Source organism: Gopherus evgoodei, chromosome 2, assembly GCF_007399415.2.
Source record: "Gopherus evgoodei ecotype Sinaloan lineage chromosome 2, rGopEvg1_v1.p, whole genome shotgun sequence".
In the NCBI taxonomy this organism is placed as follows: Eukaryota; Metazoa; Chordata; order Testudines; family Testudinidae; genus Gopherus; species Gopherus evgoodei.
The window spans coordinates 16,939,542-16,961,939 of record NC_044323.1 but is presented as its reverse complement, the minus strand read 5'-3'; the positions used below and the strand labels follow the sequence as shown (position 1 = coordinate 16,961,939).

Here is a 22,398-nt window from a genome sequence, read left to right as displayed (position 1 = left end):
TCTCCCTCGGCCATTTTTTTTTCCAGAGTTTAACTACCTGATAGTTAGGAAGTTTTTCGTAATGTCCAACCTAAACTACCCTTGCTGCAATTTAAGCCCATTGTTTCTTGTCCTATTCTCAGTGGTTAAGGAGAACATTTTTCTCCCCTCCTTGTAACATCCTGTTATGTACTTGAAAACTGTGATCATGTCCCCTCTCAGTCTTCTCTTCTCCAGACTAAACAAACCCAGTTTTTTCAATCTTCCCTCATAGGTCATGTTTTCTAGAACTTTAATAATTTTTGTTGCTCTTTGGACCTTCTCCAATTTGTCCACATCTTTCCTGAAATATGGCACCCAGAACTGGACACAATATGTCAGTTGAGGACTAATGAGCGTGGAGTAGAGCAAACGAATTACTTCTCATGTCTTGCTTACAACACTCCTGATAATACATCCCAGAATGTTTGCTTTTTTTGCAACAGTGTTACATTGTTGACTCATATTTAGCTTGTTATCCATTCTGCCCCCAAGATCCCTTTCCACAGTACTCCTTCCTAGGCAGTCATTTCCCATTTTGTATGTGTGCAACTGATTGTTCCTTCCTAAGTGGATTACTTTGAATTTGTTCTCATTGAAATTCATCCTATTTACTTCAGACCTTTTCTCAAGTTTGTTCAGATCATTTTGAATTTTAATCCTATCCTCCAAAGCACTTACAACCACGCCCACCACTTGGTACCATCCACAAACCTTATAAGTGTTCTCTCTGTGCCATTATCTAAATCATTGGTCTCTTGAGGCCCCTTCCAGTCCTATGATTCAATGGTTGATGAAGATATTGAACAGAACCGGATGCAGAACTGATCCCTGCCAGATCCCACTTGATATGCCCTTCCAGCTTGACTGTGAACCACTGATAACTACTCCCCAGGAACAGTTTTCCAACCAATTATAAACCCATCTTATAGTAGCTTCATCTAGGTTGTATTTCCCTAGTTAGTTTATGAGAAGGTCATGCGAGACAGTATGAAAAGCTTTACTAAAGTCAAGATATAGGCAGTCCTTGACTTTACGACATTCGACTTATGACAAACAGGACTTATGACATTTCTGAATCGGAGTGGACTGCGGTTCCGAGTTACGACGTTTCAACTTATGACACAATTTTCAGGAACCTAAATCCGAGGACTGCCCATATACTACATCTACCGCTTCTCCCTAACCACAAAACTTGTTACACTGTCAAAGAAAGCTATTAAGCCACTGCACTCATTTTTAAAAGGTGCATAACATTTGCTGCTCCAGCATAGCATGCATGACCCCAGTGGCATTTGTATGGCTTTCGTCCTTCAAAGGAAGAATGTCTCCTGGAGCTGCTTCAGGAGCAGTACAATTTCTGCTTCCGTCCTGCAAGGTTTGGTTGTAAAGGACTTATTGTAATCATTAGTTGCTTTTGAAAGATATGAGCTGGGGAGCAAGTAAATGACTCACTCTATCTTGAGTGCTCTCTGTTCCCAATAAAATCAGTCACAAAGCACCTAGTCACCACAATGGAACAACTTCACAGTTGTTTATGATTAATTCTAGGGTTACATGAACTTTATGCCTAAGCCACTAGCCGGCCATTTCTGTCAAAATTCCAGCAATGTGGTTAGTCATTTTGGTTACCTCAACAGAGAGTAGCCTCTTTGTGTGGCAGAAATGTAGCAGGCTGATAAATTATGAGAAATTGTATTGTGATTTACTGAGAGGAAAAGCACACTTCAGCGACTTGTTACACAAATTATTTAGGCCAATTTTTCACCTATGCAACAAGACAAGTACTATATTATAATACTAAAATATTCCCCTCAAATGAAGAGATTGGACAAACTACAAGAATTCAAACCAGTAACACATCAAAGAAAGCACGTGGAGCTGAGGGACATGAGTATCAATTATAGTTTAGACCAATAAAAGACAAGTCATGTCAGTTCTGCTCACTGCATCATCTTTCAGGAGAGCTAAATTCTGTTACAATGAGAACTGCAGCATAAACAAGCTTTGGTAACTGATGAGCGGTAATACAACACGGAAGGACAAGACCACCAATTCGCTTTACCAGAAAGATGCTCTGCTAGTGACGAAGCAGCAAAAGTCATCCTCTCTCTCACACCTATTTTTAAAGACAAAAGAATGTTATCCACTGAACTAGCTCCTAAATTGTGTAGATGGGCTGCAACTATCTGATGTTTGTGGAGTTTAAAAAGCAGCAAAAACACTGCTGCAGTTACGCTGATTCACTTCCAAACCTTGTACTGCCAACTTCAAAGATAACAGATAGCATATTCTACTGTGCGGCTGCAGGATTTAAGAAGCCATGCACTCAAAGTCACTGTTTTCAGTGCTACAAACCAGAGAGCAATAGCTTGCTCAGTGCAGTGTGGAGGAGCACAACATGGGCCAGATCTATGGAAGAGCTCTGCAGCCATTTTGAAAATCCAGCCCCAACTGTGGGTGCCAAGCATCTGAAAATCTGATCCTGAGCTCATCTGAAAATCTCTCTCAGGCAGTTGGACCCCATTATTGTAATATCTGAGTGCCTCACCCCACACCTGTGAGATAGGGAAAGGGAAAGGCTATTATGCCATTTTACAGATGCGGAACTAAGGCACAAAGCAACTTGTCCAAAGTTATACAGGAAGTCATTGGTGGAGTGGTGGTCTCCTTAATCCCAGACTAGCACTGTAGCCACTGGAACATCCCTCCTCTCCCTCTCTAAAAGCCTGTCTACCTTGCGGTGGCGTGTAGGGTACAAGCAACTACACACCGCAGTGGAAGACAAGGCTGTGTTCACACTTACTGTGGTGTGCAGCCTCACTCAGCAGTGAAAGACCCCAGAGCAGGGAGGCAGCAGGGAAAAGCTCCGGCAGCTCCTTGCTGCTGGAGATTTTCACTACATCTGAAAAAGGCTCTGGCAGGGGGGAGCTGCCAGAGCTTTTCCCCACAACTGAAGCCTCTCAGTGGGGAGGCAGCAGAACGCTACACTGCTAAAAATAGCTGTTTAGATGCGGGAGGCACAGCTTGGATGTGTGGAGAGCTGTGCCCTAGAGTTCAGGTTTGTGGGGCACTTTACTCACCTATCCTGCACCTCACTGTCTACACTGCTATTTATACCCATGCTAGCTGGGCATGTAGTGTCTATACTATACACACGGCCAAAAGTGCAGACCTACTCTAAGCTGGCCCTATTTTTCTGCCTTCAAGGGGTGCATGGATTTCCCATTACTAGGATAAGAATTACAGGTGCACACTGACAGACTGATAAATATCCACCCCTAAACATGTTCCTCTTGCAGTTTGAGTTTCTCCTGATAATTCTGTTTTTGGTTTTCATGATGCTCTCTCTCTCTCAGATAGGACCATCCACTGCAGCATCCCTGTTATGCTGTGAGGGGTGACATTGCTCAGGGTTTGGTCAAGGAAAACAGGGGAAGGACTTTTAAACACCTGTGTGGTGTGCTTTAGTGGGAAACAAAAGGGAACGATAGGAATGTCCTGCCTTATTAAGGCCCACGCATCCATCATAAAGGCACGATAGCCTTAGCCAGCTTTGAACTGGAGGGTTCAGTCTGCAATCAGTGGTCTGCACTGGGAGTGAGGTGAAGTCACATGACTCCAGGAGGCCCTCGGGGGATGGGGAGATTCTGCCTCAGGTAGGTGTGCAGAGGGGGCCCGCCCATGGCTACATCACCCTACAAGGATACAACATATTGCCTTCCACTGTGTGCCAGTCCAGCTGTGCTGGGCAGTGTGGAGGCAGTGCAGAGCCTTGGCTCCACCTTCTACTTATCCTTTTTGAGCTAATGCCTGCCCACCCTCAGCTCCCACTGACTTTCAGGGGAGTTATGGGGATACACTCTTTTGAAAATCAGGTTCTGAGGAGCATAGGGACTCCAGCTGCACCTGCCCACTGAGTCTGTTCCTCGCCCCACCACCTTAGCCTGCAGAAGCTGCTGTCATACCCCAATGGCCCCCTCCCCTTAAGGAGTCCCCCGGGAAGGCAGATCAGCACTGCTAACGCTGTTGCAAGCATCGCAAAGCATTTTGGGGAGGATTAAAGGTGTGTGAGTGGAGAGTGGAAGGTTTCTTTGTAGGTCACAAGAGGCCGAAAATGGAGGAGAAGAAAAAGAAAAGAGCGGAGAACACGTAACTCAATGTTGCAGCTAACAAGCTCAGTTCAAAGATAAGATGCTGGCCGCTGCCCAAGGGCACTGCTCACAGCCAAGACTTGGCTCAAAGCCGAGAAAGACGGGGGCCTGAAAGTTGCCTGAGTGGCCGTGAAAATAAAAATCCAGCTACACAGACCTGCACCTGCAGAACAGCGAGGCCAACGAAGAAAAAGTCCAGAGCTGCAAAGATAGCAGCGAAAACAGAGTGAATGAGGTGGTGATGGTGAAGGCCAACAGAAGGAAAAAAATTCTCCGAAGCCGGTGTGTTTTGGGCATCCAAGAAGGCCACAGTAAGCCCATTGGGACTGGTACAAAGAGCACCAGGCACAGGGGGCCCTGGATGACAACACCCCCAAAGAAACCCAGGACTTAAAACCCTCCTGAGACCTGGAGCAATTTGGACATTACAGCAGATTTCCCGGACAACCTGGGCCCAGGGCAAGAACTCCTGTCCACCTCTCCATCCCTCTTCTTCTTATGTTACACCCAGGCCGGGCATGCGTGAGTACGAAAGTGGGTTAGAGCTTGGGGCTCTCATGCTTTCTTTCTTCCCCTAAGTGACATGGGAGCATCCAAGAACTCTCTGCTGTTATTTTATTATTTTATCAATAAAGCTTTAAAATTCAGACACAGTGTGTGCCTCGCCATCTCCTCCCCAAAGAGATCCTATGGTCCCAGTCTGATCAACTGACAGACTGGTAATGAAAATCTGTCACACTGCCCTCCAAGAGAAGTATGAAAAATCCTGGGTTCTTCCCTCATTCTCCCTTTCTGGAGCACTTGCAAGTCCCCCCATGCACAGTGCAAGGGTGAATGGCTGTGAGACGAAGAAGTGTGTGTTGCAGTCCATGTGGGTCGAAGCCCAGTGTTAAAATATCTGCAGGAAAAAGATGAAATTCTACCCATGACATTTGCAGGTGGAACTGGCTACAATTCTCTATTTTTACTTCATTGAAAAAGCTGTTAGTTAGTTAGTTAATCTTCAAAGTATTTTCAGCTTTGTTTTTCTATTTGAATCCCTATAACACACTCCTTAGACTCACCCAGCCCCTTCTGATTCTCTCTTGGGTTTCTTGGCTGTTGTACCAAAGATAGAATCCTCTCAGCTGGGGATAAACTTTCACCTGAAACTGTAGTGGAATTTCCTAATTTTTAGATACCTGTGTGGAGGCCTAGCCACACATTCCCTCTTGGAAGCCACTCTCTCAGGTACTTCCTGTCTCCAGTCCCTTGTGTATCTTCTCCTAGCACTTACTTCTGGGAGAATTCTGCACCAAAAGATTTAAAAATTCTGCACCTAATATTCTAAAATTCCGCAAAATTCTGAATATTTTTGTCAAAGTAACAATATAAGCATGCCAGTTTCAATTATTTTGGTAATTTATTTCAAAATACCTGTCAGTAAATATGTCTGTAACAATACAGACAACATAAAAAGATTCAGAACATATTTTTTGACAAATAGATTCTTTACTAGACATATTAATACAGAACTGTGAGTAGTAATTTATTTAAACTACAATACAGAAACTTATTTCCTGCACAGCTCAAAAGCAGTGCAAAGGCTTGTGGGAGTCAGGGGTAACAGAGGAGCTGAGGGAAAGGGAAGTAAATTGTTGGGAAGAAGCCTGGGAGTGAACCTGGAGGGTTGCTGGGTCGGGGTGGGAGAAGTATGGAATAGGGTTTTTTTGAGGGGGAGAGCAGGATTGTTAGGGAGTTGGGGAGCCTCCCCCATGCAGACCGTGGCTGACTACTAGCCTCTCCCATTCAGTCAGGCACTCCCACTCAGCCATCTCTCTCCTCTGTTCCTATGTGTCCCTGAACCTCTCACCCCATTGTGTCCATATGTCCCTGCACCCCAACTCAGCCACTCCCCTCCCTCTGATGCCATGTGCCCTGCACCTACACATGTCCATGCACCACCATTCCCACTCATCCCCTGGCTCAATTCTGTCATCACACTAGCTGTTGTGCCCCTGCCCCAGTCTGTCCCCCGCATTAGCCCTTCTGAACCCCAGTCTATGTGACCTCCCAGAAGCCCTGTGTGCCCCACTCTGTCTGTTTCCCCCATATCCCATGCCTCCTCACCTCACCCCATGGGCAGGGTGCTGTGAGGAAAGCAGCCTCTCCTCCTCGCTCTCTGTGGCTGTTTGCTCAGGCTCTGAGCCTGCTGCCCTCTCTTCTGGCACCACATCAGCCCCTGGTGGGTGAGAGGTGTAATCGCTGGCAGAATCTATTTTCTGTGGGGAACAAAAAAATCTGTAGGGGGACATGAATTCTGCATGCATGCAGTGGTGCAGAATTTTCTCCAGGAGTATAGAACTATCATTTATAACAATCATCCAGCCCTCTCTGAAGATCCTGTGCTTCTCACAGCTACTTGCATGTAGGCCTTGCAGTTTTTTTTTTAACCTTCCCTTGTTGTCTCATTTGTTCAGGATTTTGGCTTCAGAATGGGTGATTTTGGATGCAGTCTTCATGCACTATTAGTTAGTTCATACAATATTTATTAATGAACCACTTCCATTATACATTTATACTCTTTTCATTGTACACTATCCTTTTCTATAACCAAACACTGTACATTCGCCTTCATTTCCAAACCTGGAAATCACTGAGGACATTCCTATTAAAGGTTTACTGTCTCTTCTTTAGTCCCTTAAATTTGTGATTGATTTTAGTGCTTTCGAAGTGAGGAAACAAAACTCACTGTTTTGAACCAGATATAAGATGGAGCAGGTGTTCAAACATCCTCAGTGTGCCTAAAAGTTGACTTGTTTCAACTCTGCTATGCTAAGCCTAAGTCTCTCTAGAGGAGAGACTGCTAAATTGTTCCAAACAGGCTGGTAGATATGTACAAGCAGAAGGACTCTAAAGAACCGTGAAGACTAAAAAGTTAAGCATGTGTGAAGTATGATAAGAAAAGCATGATGGAGCACAAAAATCATTGTAGAAGAGATTACGGTAACTAAAAATGCGTCCAAGTACACAAAGAACCAGAGGTACAGTAGTGACTGAGGGAGAAAGTAAATCTTCCAAGAGATGGGAAGGTTATTTCTGACAGAAGGAAAAGACATTGTTAAACAATTAAATCACTTGTTTACTTCAATGTACACAAAGGAGGAGAAGAGACAGATGTCAGAAAGAAAAACACTTCCCAGAAGGCACACAGATCTACAGAAAGGGAGAGAGAAGAAAACAAAATATTGAAGGGAATCAAAGACATACTGGAACAGTTAATCAAAGACTTAGATTGTCTGAAGATGCAGCACTAGCCACCCCATACCCTGAATTTTAATGTAAGTGCTTAAATAGATTGGGAAACCTCTCCTCAGACATTTTGGGCTCGTTCTCTTTTAAGCGTGCATGTGTGAGTGCGCACATGAGCGCATGTGAGCACGCACACCTAAACCTATTTAAAATGTCTTGAGAAATAACCCAACATTTTATTGTACAGCCCGCTAAACGTAAGCCCCAAACAATGTTTTTCATTGATCAAAGGAAAATGCAGGCAATGAAAGCAAATCAAACTCATTAAAAGGTTCAAGCACAGACATATAGCAGATCTGTGGTTTGCTCTTAAAAACAACCAGGGATCCCGCACATATTACCCACAGGGCACTGAATTCCAGACATAGAGCATAAAACAGAAAAGCTCCAGGTAACAAAACAAGTTTGCTTGACAGAGTCAGCAACCCAGTCAAATTCAGCCACAAAGTAAGGAGTCTAACCAGTCTAGCTGACTACAGTCTCTCTGTGCGGCTAACACATACAACAATATAATGTTTGGCAGCAGGCCAGGCAAAACCTGGCAAAAATGCTAATACAACATTAAAATCAATCATCTATCATAGCAGGAGCCAGTGAATGTCCATTGGGAATGATGTAAAATTCATGGCACAGGATGGTCTTTGTTGTGAAATTCTGCAAATACTGGAGGTGATTTAAAAATCCAGCAGAGACTGGGAAATGGTAAAGAGTTATAGTAATCTAGTCTGGAGGAATGGAGGCATTGACTGGAATCTTTAGTTTTCTCTAAGCATCTGCAGATGTTGGAAATGGTCTTCAAATATTGAAAGGATCTTTTAAAATAATGACATGATCATGTTCCTCATGTGACATCTTGAAAGTGTAGATGACAGAGGTTTGTTGGTTTTTTTTAAACTTTTGCTTCCACTGATGGAATCATATCTAGTCCACACAAAGGGATGGTGAAGAGGTGACAGCCTCCAAGGGACAAAATAAGCCACTTAAAAGCAATTTTCTTTGACTGGTGTTTAACTCCATTAAGTTTTTGCAGCCATCTAGTCTTGAGGCTCCGTGAGGAAGAAGGTGACTATCACTGGAATCAGCAGGATCTCAAATAATTCAGGTTAGGGATCAACAGCTGAAATGTAGCAATAAAACCTAGACCTTGAAAGGACTCCCCGGAAAGGGAGACTAGACATGTTAAAGCAAGTAGGACTACAAGGGATACCGTACATTTACAGCAGCCATGTGCCTTCTCTGATTGACCCATGATGTCAGCCTCTACTGCCCACTTGTTAGTTTTTAAAAAAAGCACCTTTGTGCTTTCTCCCATGCTGCCCCACATGTTTGCGAGGTGATCCATGAAATTACTTCATTCTCCACCTTCAAATCCCTTCTCTAAAAGTTCCTTTGCCACGATGCACATGAACATCTTGATAATGGCTAGGCTGCTGGTGTGCTGACACCACTACCTGTCACACTGACCAATGCTGTCTCACTGTTCACTTCTACTCCCTCATTTATCCGTATCCATGTGTTCCCACTTGTCTTAGACTCTAAGCTCTTTAGGGCAGGGACCCTCTTTCTGTTCTGTGTTTGTACAGCACCTAGCACAAAGGGGTCCTGGTCCTTGACTGGGGCCCCTAGGTGCTCCTGCAGTACAAACAATAGATAATGTGAAGATCAGCCCCTCAAAATAAGAAAATGGGAAGGGAATGGGCTGGAGAGACCTTGATGTAAAACCTATATACTTCAGAAGTGATCTCTGGAAGATCCTAGGAACAACAAACCTCATATTTACACCTCAGAACTGCAGCTCCTAAAAATCAGCTGGGTCATTGAATCAGATCGAAAAGCACCTCTTACTGAAGCCTCAATACCTTCCTACAGCACCTACATATTCCCTAGTGCAGCAGCTCTACTGAGAAAGGTTTGGTCCCTTTCCCTTCCCCCCTGGACTGCTTGCCACCGCACCTCATTCCCTCTACTACAGATGTTCCCAGATGTGGTTAATTCTGCCTACCACCAAGAAAAGCTGTTTGAGAACTGCTGCCTTAGAGATTCCCATCCAACTGCTACCTGGACTGACTTGTAACATCTAATGGGATTACAGCACATGGAGGCAATGCCTGCAGAGAGCCATTCTGGGCACCAAGATCTCAGAGGAGATATGGTTGAGATAAATCAGTAAGGACCTAATCTTGCTTCCACTGAAATCAATGAGTATTCCCTACCTCAAAGTTTGAATTCACTGGAAGCAGGATCAGGCCTTCAGTTCTGGCAAGAGATTGATTCTTGGGTTTGTTGTCTGATGTATCTATCACTTTGTATTAGTGGGTTTCAGATAAACAAGACTGACTTGGTATTTTACTTTTTGAAAGTTAAGTCTCTGTATTCAGATTTCATTTTCATGTCAAGTCAACAGGACTAGAGGCAATCTTGGACAGTGTGTGTGTGCATGTTTCAAGGATAGTGGAACACACCTTTCTATTAAATGCCATCGTCTCACAATGGGTTTACTCATCGGACAAAAGTTCCAACATGTACATTTAGAAGAGCCATTATTACTAGACTCTTGTCAATGGGGACATGATCACTGATAAGCAATGTTACAATTAACTTGATTTTAGATAAATTTTAAAACTGGATTTATAAAACACATTTCTTATTTAGAAGGAACAATGTACTATCCCATCCCTATAATTCTGCCAAACAAAATAAATGTATACACCTGAAGTATATGTGTAAGGGGAAGTCTTCACATCTGAAATCTCATGGTGGGGATTCTCCCTCACATGCACCCCTGCATATGGAAGGACCTTTTGTGCCTTGATCTCCCCCTCACATATATGATGGTGGTGGAGATCAGTCACCTCTATGTCTCATTGCTCCTTCTCCTCTTCCATTCTCCATAGTGAGTGTTCTGTGAGGCCAAGGTCTGTGCCAAGGAGTGGGATGGGAGAAGGAAGACCTGGTATGGATATGTATCATTCCCCACTTCCCGTTTCAAAGTGCCTCATCAGCCAGGGACCATATTATGTTTTCCACAGAGAATCTGCTCCCAGGTTCAGCAGCAGCCAGAAGAATTCCTAGTAGCATGGTGCTAATGCAGGGGTCAGCAACCTTTCAGAAGCAGTGTGCTGAGACTTCATTTATTCACTCTAATTTAATGTTTCGCGTGCCAGTAATACATTTTAACATTTTTAAAAGGTCTCTTTCTATAAGTCTATAATATATAACAAAACTATTGGTGTATATAAAGTAAATAAGGTTTTTAAAATGTTTAAGAAGCTTCATTTAAAACTAAATTAAAATGAAGAGCCCCCCGGACTGATGGCCAGGTCCCGGGCAATGTGAGTGCCACTGAAAATCAGCTTGTGTGCTGCCTTTGGCACTCATGCCATAGGTTGCCTACCCCTGTGCTAATGGAACCACGTAGCCAGGAGAAGTTGAGTGAAGGGAACCAGAACCCATGAGACAGTAACTAACATTATTGCATGCATTAGTGCACAGCTTGGAGAGGTGCTTAGCATCCTTAGCCCCCACTGAAACCCATGGGAGTGGGGAGGTGCTCAACACCTTGCATGATTGGTCTCCGAGGTTGCACTTTTTTTCTAAAGACCACCATGCCTTTTGTTTGTGCTTTGCAATGTGCTATGCACAAATTAGCATGTTATATAATTGAACAATAATGCACCCGGATTTCAAATGGGCTTAACAACTTTATGAGCAGTGTGCAGAGCTGCAAATGTTAATCAAAGTTCATGCTTCTGGAGTCTTATCTATTGTGTGATAGGGGCCAGCACACATATGGGCCCCTTGGGGAAATGCATCTGGTTTACTTCTGTGTAACATGAAAATCGCAGGGCATCTTGTACAACAGCAAAAACAAAACAAAACAAAACAAAAACAAGAAACAAAAAAAAGTAGCTCCTCCAACCTCCAAACAAAGGCAGAAAAAGTCCCAGCTAAAGAAATAAACCAAACAAAAGAAAAACCCCTTGCATTCTCTTCTATTCTATTTCAGGATGTGAGATACAGAAGAGAAGAACAATTGAAAGGGCTTCTACAAGCTTGTGTGGCCTGCTTTGTGGTGAATGCTGGCACTGTAATCTAATGGTTTCTCACTTTCCTCTATCCTCATTGTTCCATTTCTAACTGTGGCCCTTGTACCATATTTAAAATGCTGGGTATAAACAAGGAGTGAAACTCAGCTCATGCTGCTGAGAGTTGGTGCTGGCCAGTTTGGTGAAGGGTGACACCCTGCAGAGTTGGGTGTGGGTTGAGGGTCAGAGCTAACCTGGGGGAAGATGGAAGAGATTCACCAAAAAGGCACAGGAACCTCGGCAAAGCTGGGACAAGTTTCCAGTTTTGTTAGGTCTGAAAGTCTAAAACTTTGCCTACTTCATTCTAGAATGGAATTTAATGGGAGTCCTTCCGCAGACGTCAATGAGCACTGGTTGAGACTTACAGCACAGGAGAATTTTAAGACTAGTGACTTAAAAAAATACACTGTCAGTTTGCTGACAGGCAATAAGCTATTAACCTTTGTGACAAAGCAGACAGGTGATTTGCTGGGCTGCTCCCCACTTTCCATTAACATCTGCTCCTAACTATTAATTACTACAGATTATTATTTTTAGCTGCAGCAGCCATTATTGCAATTCTAAATATCAAATCCCCCACTCAGTGCCTGTTGTTATCGTCATTATTATACATCTTTCTAAGGTTCCTGCCCATGTTATAAAGGACCTCAGCAAAAGACAGATGAGACAAGATTTGCTCTGCACACAGATGGAAAAAATGTTTCACATTTAAAAGTCAAATGGTAGAAAAAAATCAACCCACGGGGATGAACAGGGAATCCCCGTGAGGAGATGATACGGTGTTGATCTGCTGAAAGGGATTTCCCTCGAACTGTGCACATCAGAGATTCAAATGGAACTGCATTTCAAAGCTGAATCTCTTTTGCAGAGCAGTCACTAGATGGGGGATGTTGCCCTAAGCACAGGCTCTGTTGGATAAAATGGCTGATGCTTTCTTACTAAAGGAAACAAAATGGGCTTTAAAAACAAACAAATGCCCGTTTAATAACTTAGCCAGTGTGCAACGGCCTGTAGAGTTTGAGGTTCAGATCAATTTAAAACAGCAACAAGTTCAACAAAAATGATCTTTTATTTGACCAACTTCTGTTGGTGACAGAGACAAGCTTTCAAGTTTACCCAGACCTCTCTTCTTCAGGGCAGGCTACAACAACAATACATACAACAAAAATGATGGCAGCAATACTTAGGCAAGTGGAGGAAGAAAAGAAAGTAGCAGTGAAAGGAGAGCATAGATTTTTCTAAGTGAATGAAAGGTATTTGGTTCCATATTTGTTTAACTTACTTCACGTTGCTAAATTTTTACATACAGTTGTATGAAGAGCTATATAGCTTCAATGAATAGGTAAGAGAGAGAGAGAAAAATCACTCATTTCCACTAGTTAAAATCTGATTAGCTGAAAATAGATATAATAATAGTACTTTACACTTCTGTAGCATTTGCCATCCAAGTATCTCCAAGCACTTTATCAACACTAATGAATAAAATCTCACAACACCTCTGCATGGTAGATAAACAGCATTATCATCCCTGTTTGAAGAGTTGGGGAAACTGAGGCACAGTGAAGTTACTTGATGTGCCACAGTGTTCAAATACCACAGTGATGGGCCATTGTGTAGCCATCAGAAAGGAAGAGGTGAAATCAAAAAAAGTCTGTGGCAGAGCCAGGAATTGAACCCAATTTTCTTTACTCTCAGCACTTTTATTTCTTTTAGCCATGAGACTAAATATTAAATAATTTCTTCCTCCTATCATAGACACGAAGTATTATGATAAAATCTTGCTGTCCTTCAACAGCAAAGATTTTAGCCTCTACTGCTTTGCAATGAGATTCTTGTGTGTTTGTGACAACCTTCTTCCTATACACAAAGTCTGATCTGGCTTCTGATCTGGCTTTCTTTATTTTATTTTATTTTATTCTATCCTGTTTACTATCAATAGCTGGTGTAAGAGACAACAGGGTGAATCTGAACATTAGTGGGAGTTTTACAGTGAAATCTACACACTGCTTCGAAAATGTATCCCTGAAGCACAAAGAGCAAAATTCTCTTATTTCTTATCCATTGTGGGGATCTCTACTGCAGATTTGGCACTTAGTCCACACACAGAACTTCTCTTGATGCTAATCAGAGTTCTGCATGGGGGATGAGTGTGGAACATTGAATAGAGTTCTACAGCATGGATATGAAAAGTATAACTGCTCTAAGATTGCTCCTTGGATATGTCTGCCAGCTGCCCCTTGTTACACAGTATAAATCTGGCAAGAATCATAAATCCTTCCTAGAAGCTGTTGTGCACAATTCCCTCCTCTCCATATACAATGTAATCGCTACTAAATCTCCTCCTGTCTCAGCCTCACAAGCACATTTGGAATTCTCTTTTGGGGTTGTTTTTTTTACTCTCACATATTGTGGCAAGGGTTCATTGCTTGGTGGTCAGTAGCAATCTTGTCCTACCAGTAGTGCTAAAGGATAACAATCAGCTCAGAAACGAATGAACAGCAGGAAGTTTGACAGACTGTACCTTTTATGCTAGGTTTTACTTTGGGCATTTTAAAAACAAAGCAGAACTGAAAATGGTGTCTTTTTTAGGCCATGGTGATGGCAGCAGAAACAGGTACTCGGTAAAAGAACAATCAAATGCTACCTCATCCATAGGTGCCATACCAGAATAAATGGTGGTCCACCTAGTGCCATATACTGTTTTCAACAGCGGCCCGTAACCAATGACATCGAGGTCAGTGTAGTAGCCACTCATGGAATAACCTGCCTTCTGAAGCACTCAATACAAAAACTTTGGCAAGTGGTTCTCAAGGGGAAGAGTCAAGCAGACAGGTATTTTTTCAATCTATATGAAGAATACAGTGCTCATCCTGCAGGTCGTACACAAATCATACATTTCTTCCATCTCAGTGGAAGATTTGTCTGTGGGGGAGCTCTAGCGAGCAGAATTCATGCTCCCATGAGTGAACAACAGAACAACGATGAGAAATTAACAAATAGGATTGTCTTTATGTTCTGTGCTTGTACAGTGCCTATCACAATGGGGTCCTGGTGCAGAAATGGAGCTCATGAGCGCAATTGCAACTCAAATAATAAATAAATAACAACAACAGGTTGCCAATGACAGCTTGGCAAGTGAAGCCATCATGTTGCACTAGAAGCTTTGCAAAAATATTTTAAAATGCAGGTAACAAGCAATTTCCATCATGTATCTTGACAGCACCAGTAAGAGAAAAACAAACTGGAATACAAAGCTGTGTCTGATGAAACAACTGATAAATTTTACAGAAGTAACAAATCCACTAGATGGCACCCAAGAACAGTATGAGCTTCATTGCTCTGACACTTGATAGAAAGAGAACAGGGCTACAGGTAGTGGATGCCAGGTTTCCAGCTCTGTTGAGCAGCCTTTAAAAAAAATTAAAAAGGCAAAAAAAACAAACAAACCTTCACTCTTGAAAATAAGAACAATTATAGATCAAAAATCAGTCCCTTCATAAAAAAAAAACAACCTAAAAACCTTCTTAAAACCCGTGGGCCACAGAAATCTGAAGGGAAATTTGGCAAATTTGGGGCTTTTTATCCTGAATCTACAAAAAATCTGTAGAAAGCTGAGATAATGGGAGAGGAAGGGAAGGGTTTAAAACTCTGCCAGGATTATTTTCCTTTCTACTTCAGCCTTATACTTTGTTTTTAATAAGATACTATGGGGCTTATCTCTGCTATAATTTATCACTCACGCTTCACAAGGAGCCCAAACAGTTTGATAAACTCACCCAAACAGTTTGATACACTCCTATCAGTGCCTTTGGAGAAGTAAAGGTTACCAGATCGGGACATTTCACACACTATTTGCCAGTGTCTTCACTTGAACTGTATATTATGAACTAAAGGTAGACCCAAGTCAAGCTCCCAACTGGAACATCCCTCAACCTAGGGAAAGTTCAAATTTAAAGCCAAACTTTGGTGGCTCGGATCCATCTCTGTTGCAATCATAACCAGGATCTGCAGGAAACCAGCAAAAAAAATCAGTGATTTCCCTTAAAAAAATGCAATTTATGGAAAGAATTGAATTAAATTAATGTCAGGTTCTTTAAAAGTGGTGACACTAATTGGCTCCCTTATTAGTAAATCCCAGCAGAGGCAGCAAGAGCTGAATGAGCAGGAAGGCTGAACTACCTACTCCTCTCATTATGAAAGGTCAGAGCTGCAGGCGAGGAAGGTGGGTGAGATAGTTTGGGGAAACTTACACTGGCACAGCCTATGGGGTATACCTTCTGTGGAATTCACATTTAGAAACAGAAGGACTGAGATGGGCTGGGGTCACAGCTCATGTGGCCACCTAGGCTCAATCTGTGGCCACTGGCTTAGAAGCATGATCAGGCCCCAAGATCCCCAGCTGGCAGCAGATACTAACAGGGTACACAGGCTGCCTCTTTTTGCAGCAGAAGTAGGGTGTGCTGCACCTACCAGGGTTTTGGAAGAAGGACATGAGGGTGTTCTTGGACAGGATTTGGGGCTGAGCAGCTTTCCGGGAGATTTGTCATTTTTACTATCTGCAAGCTGAGGTAAATGATTATTTGATTATTTAAGGCTGGTGGCTAGTGACATTAATTTGCTTGCATATTGGTACTAAAGCTGCTGGGTGGTTATTGTAAGTTTAATTGCTGTCAAGGCGCTCAAAGCGTTTACAAGAGCTTTGTTCATTAATGTCAAATCTAAAGGAATACAATAAAATAAATACTCTTCTCTAAGGCGTGTGTGTGTGTGTGTGTGTGTGTGTGTGTGTGTGTGTGTGTGTGCGTGCGTGCGCGCGCGCGCTAGGCCAACAGCCTCCCTCCTCACCCCCACCCAGTGTGATGTGAGAGTTTTGTTTTCTACATGAAAGCACTGCTTTTGGGTTGTGCATCATCTTTCCTTGCCTACTATTACCCTACTCAGTTGGGATCACCTTTAAACTATACCCACTAGAATTTCCTAAATCATATGAAAAATTCCGAATATATCACTAGATTATAAATTCCCATTCAGTAGTCCTATTCAAGGGATGCATTTACAATGTACTTATTCCACTATTGCATCATGCAATATTACCCACTGGGGGGAAAAAATCCAACAATTTGCTAGTTGCTCTAAAATGCAGATAAAAATATAAGCTTGCAAGATCTACATACACTTACACAACCTGACCACACTATGTAATCAACACATTTCATAATGCCAAACAGAGCAATACTACCAATTCTCTCCATTAAAATATCTTCCTGCTCCACCAACACATCATACTATGAGAAAACAGACAGGACTCTGACATAACTCAGTGCTTCCTGGCACTCTATTCCTTTCAGAATCTTCACTTCACACTGAACACATAAATGAAATCAAACGTATTCATCCAACAGCATGCTTCCATTACAGAACAGAATAAAAATTCAATATGCGATGTAAATTTGGTGGGGTTGATGATGAATGATTCTGTGATAGTAGAGAAGTGCCTGGATTCCTAAATTGTTAATTTAGAGAGTTTCTAACATTTTGGGATTTTTATATATATATATATGTGCACAATACAGAACTTCTGTAAAGAACGCATAATGATGGTTCTTTACTGAAAGAAATTCTGAATGTGAACTCTTTTTTTTTAAAAAGTGGGGGAATATATCGAGATATCTCCTTGACACAACATCTGCACATTACCAGTGTTTTAAGAAACTAAACATGTCTGTCTGTCTGTCAGACTGAGGTCTAAATCATGCTCTTAGAGTAAGGAATTTATTTTCAAATCTAAAATCAGAGAGGCCTTTAACAGGAAAACTATGGCCCAGCTTTTTAAAGTTATTTAGGTGTTGCTGCACTCAGCATCACAACATCTAACTGATTTAGGAACCTAAATCTCATTTTCAAAAGGCATCTAGGAGTCTAAATTGCACTGGCAGTCAATGGGATTTAGACTGCTGAGTACCTAGATCCCATTTGAAAATGATATTTAAGCTCCTAAATCACTTAGCATTGCCATGCTAAGCACAGCAACACCTAAATACCTTTAAAAATTTGTGCCAACATGAGTAAATTCTTTCATGCTTGAATTTTTATATAAAGTATGATATTAATAATTGCTTTCCAAGAGATAATTATAAATACTTTGTATTTCTACTTTCCTGTTACATATAAAAATACGGTAGGATAAACATACTGAAAAATGTAAAACCAATTTTTGGGCCACATTGTGATGCCCCCTTCCTTGTGGTTGGTAGTAACTTATTCATCAAATACTCACTGACTTCAGTGGGGCGTCATGTGGAGAAAGGTACTATAGAATATTGGAATTCAAATTCAGCACTTTACAAAAGGAATGTAACATCTCTTCTCCTTCTTCCATTTTGTCTACTTAGACCCTTATCCTGCCAAAACTTATGCACATGTTTAACTGTTCACAGGATCCTGATTCAACAAAGCACATAAACACATACTTAATTTCATGCAGATGCTTAAGTTCAATTGAAGTAAAAAATCCCACTGAAGTCAGTGGAACTTGAGTAAGTGCTTAAGTGCTTTGCTAGGTAAGTGGCATGTGTAGTGTAATTGACTTCAAAGAAACTACTCAGGAGCATAACATCAGGCACACTTGCACGTCTTTGCAGGAGCTGACTTTTAGGTATGCGAAACACTTCCCACTTGTTTGGACACTCTATACAGGAATAATAAACCAGAGAAAGAATACAGTGAATAGCAAACTAGGGCTTTAGTTTGAGAACTGCACTTACAATATTCTAGTAACAGCAAAGTACAGGTCTATTGTATCTCCCCATTTTTGCTGGTAAACATTTGCACATGTGACTAGTAGCCTGTGTGATATTCAGAGCACACCACTTTATGTTCACTTCCCAGTTTTTAGCTATTTATACTACATTCCAGCCAACAACATGAAAACTAGCCCCTCTCTGAGGAATTGGACTGCTCCTGTTTCTTTCAGGTTATGTGTTCTGTTTTACAACACACCGTACATTGGATGCTAGACTGCTACACAGGATTAGAGTGACCAGACAGCAAGTGTGAAAAATGAGGATGGGGGGTGAGGGGTAACAGGAGCCTATATAAGAAAAAGACCCAACAATCAGGACTGTCCCTACAAAATCAGGACGTCTGGTCACCCTACACAGGATTGTTATAGGCAAACTATTAGTTGTATCTTCTATTACTTCGTAGCATTTTAAATTGCTGTGTTTTAAAAATGAAGACTAAATTATTGCTTACCCAAAAGGTATTTTGCTGAGGACATAATATGCCGTATACGAATGCTGATATACCTGCAAAATGAAATTTAAAAGAAAACAAAATTAGTAATGTAATCTATGTTAATGGGACTCTTATCAATGCAAAGTCTAGCATCTTATGGCAAGGGAGCTGTTATGAATACTTTGTAATCCGTACTGGAAAGGAATAATAAATTAATTCACCTAATTGTGATGTGTGATATTCATCTCACACCTTGTTAAAATGTTTGGAAAACTGTCTCCATACAGATGCTCTGTCTCATTGCTATGGCTACCAGGTCTTTGATTAAGGCAGGGGTACATGCTCCCAGCAATGGCTAAATATAGAACAAACATTAATGAGGACACCTTGGGCAGTTGGAGACAGGCTACATGATTATAACAAGACACAGCAGGAATATAGTATATACTCCCTGTTTTATTCCTCCATAAATCAAGTAGGGAATAAAACTAAGTAATCTAAGTGAATGCCGCAGCATCCTTTCGTGGCCATCAGAGGAAAGCTGACTGACTTTGGACTCAGCAATGACTTAAGGTCTGTTTGACGCCGAGAGATGCTGAATAGCATCTTCAGCTCTCACTGGCTTTTCTTGGTGTTGAGGGCACATTAAAAAGTCAACATTTACCCACAGAGACCACTCCATGGCATCTGGAATACCACTCTGATTTCAATGTCCAGTTCATTCACCCCCCATCATTGCTGGTAAAGCACTTGAACTTTGTTGTAGGTTGAGGGAGAGGGACCTCTTGAATAGTAGCCCTGTATCCATACACAACATCACTGTACCTATTATCCTGTACAAAATTTCCTGACCATTCCCACAGACCAACAGATACCCTTAAGGGTGATAGAAGCTTTGATGTGACCATAACACAGACCTACTGCTATCCTCACACGCTAACTTAAATCTGCTTGATTGTGATGCCAGAGCCAGGGCCACAGAATACAAGACGATGCTATAGAATTGAGGAGAAGCAACTGCAGAAATCAGTTTAAAAACTGGCTGCAGTATCTAGCTGTTTTCCTTCCCTTTCTTCTTTATCCTACTCCTTGTTTTGTTCATGTTGTAGACAGTGATTAATGGGACAAAGTCAAGTAGGTTAGGGCAAAAGGGTCGGTTTCATCATCTAAATTACAAAATAGATAGTAAAACAATAATAATAGAAGAGCTTTGTGACATTTTTAAAAGTGAAAGCGTGAGGGCGAACATCTTGCTTACCCCAACAGGGATTGAACTGGAGACCTCCAGAGCTGATATGAGGATTTGCTACAACTAGAGCTAGCCTGATGCACATGGCTTTAACAGACCCACCTCTTCTGTGGATTGGGTAGAGAGGGAAACCTAATACACACTGATTACTGGGCTACCAACACAGACACTCCTTTGTAGCAATTGCAACCCAAACATTGCAGCCTTGTGCTAGTGAATGAAAGCCAGTGAATAAAAGCCTGAAGCAGCCATCAGGGTGTAGAGGGAGCTGTTTCCCAAAAGCTGGAGGTAAGACACCAGGCCAATATCTAATTGGTTATAGATGGCAATCTGCACCTTCTGTCTCCATTCATTCTTTTACAGACACAAACTCCTTCAGGGAGTATCACAAAATCACATCCTATTAATGTGTGCTAGGATTCTGCCTCTTTGGGTACGTCTACACTACAGGATAAATTCGAATTAGCTTAAACCGATTTTATAAAACAGATATTATAAAGTCGATTGTGCGTGTCCACACTAGGCACATTAATTCAGTGGTGTGCGTTCGTGGTCCGAGGCTAGCGTCAATTTCTGGAGCAGTGCACTATGGGTAGCTACTGTAAAATAATGAGGCCAATAACGTCGATTTGCGTCCACACTAACCCTAAATCGATATAGTAATATCGATTTTAGCATTACTCTTCTTGTTTTGTAGGAGTACAGAAATCGATTTAAAGAGCCCTTTAAATCGATATAAAGAGCAGTGTAGTGTGGACGGGTGCAGTGTTAAATTGATTTAACGCTGTTAAAATCGGTTTAACAGCTTAGTGTGGACCAGGCCTCTGATTTACTTGATAGATATGCAAAATCACTTGTAGCTTAGACAACTACCTTGTGACTACACACCTGAGAAGGTTCAGGAATGCAAATAATTTTGCTGCAGGTTCACAGCACCCTCCACCCGTCTGAGATGGTGCAATGCTAATTAGTGTTGTATTTCCCTCCCAGCCCTTAATTCCATTAAGTTTGCTGAGGTCTCCTCAGAGATCACAAAGTTTAAACTTGGAGAGATGCAGTATGTATCTGAAGGCAGCATAAGTCCCTAGGTTTTACTTTAGTGTTACTGAAGTTATAAAGCTGTTATGATTCCCCAAAAGGGAAAGAATGTGAATAGTGAATCCTGAATACAAAAGGAGAAATGCTGCACGGAGCCATACTGCAAAATCCTGGCACAGCTAAGCTAGAAAGCATTTCGGAAATGTCCTGTAAGATTTTTCATGTGAAGTCAGACCAAACTGTCCTCAAAATAATTCCCTTCATACCTGTATTTAAAACTACCAGGGTCCATAAATACTGAGCACTGTTCATTTTTAAAATGCCTCGGAAATACTAAATACTCCTGCAAAGCCTCTAGGAAGGGGAAAAAATGGGGCAGACAGGTTAAGTTCAGGACTAGAACATAACCCTCTTGCTTATTAACACAGGCAGGTTTTCAAACACAACAGGACTATCCTGTGTATCTGAAGACACTGTCAGGCTCACACAAAGGAGGAAGAGAAACAGGACAAATGGAGCGGCAGACAAACAGCTAGGGCAACTGCTGGGAAAGGCATTGGCTAGTGCTTTTTCCTGTGGTTACTATAGAATACAGGCAGCCCTGTCAGAGGGAGCAACGCTACTGCAATTAGCAGCGTCTGAGGCACAGAGGTTGTTAAGTGCAGAGAGAGACAGAGATAGACAGGGTAAACTGGATGGGGTGGGGAAAATAGGAGTGGAAGGGAGCTTGTAAGGGAGCAGCAGAAGCCTGCAACTCGCAGAGGGCCAAATGGCCAAGTTTGCTCCTCCTGTGAGGACACTTTATTATCTGATTGTCATCACACCCCCACTCAGGTCTGAGACCAACCCTTACAGATGCACACAGGATCATCTTTCATTAAAGAGAGAGACCAATCTCTCTCTGTCTTATAAGTCTATCATGCTACATTGGCTTTACCTGTGGTGTGTTCTCTCCTAAGGAGACTTGCCTACCAAGCTCACTCATGGCAGCAACTGTTGCTCATGTAAGCCATCCCATTGAATCACTGATATCAAAGCACTAGTTACAAGAGTAAAGTTTGCAGGAACAGGTCCTAATTGTGCTACTTCACCTCTTATCCTTAACAGACCAAGGGCCCAATGGCTCTGGTTACTCCCACTGTCCCATACTTGCTTAGATTACACATGGGTAGGCATTTTCCTAAAATAAAAAGGGATGCAAAAGAGACAGAATATAATACCTTGGTGCAATATGAAATAGCTGCATCTTTCTTTGGTATGAGAATCAGAACTAAATAAGTTCAAAGTCCTGGGAGAATGGCTAGAGTTATCTAATATCTCCATGGAA

The 22,398-nt window shown here is 42.0% G+C and overlaps 1 protein-coding gene across 7 annotated transcripts in view; it reads right to left on the bottom strand.

Moving 5' to 3' along the window:
• DPP6 (dipeptidyl peptidase like 6) overlaps positions 1-22,398 on the bottom strand; it is an 863,093-nt gene that overhangs the window by 174,283 nt on the left and 666,412 nt on the right. For all 7 annotated transcript variants that reach the window (XM_030550076.1, XM_030550078.1, XM_030550079.1 and 4 more), the window contains one exon: positions 18,803-18,855. In XM_030550076.1, the coding sequence (XP_030405936.1) occupies positions 18,803-18,855 (53 nt within the window). The remainder of the gene's footprint in view (positions 1-18,802; positions 18,856-22,398) is intronic.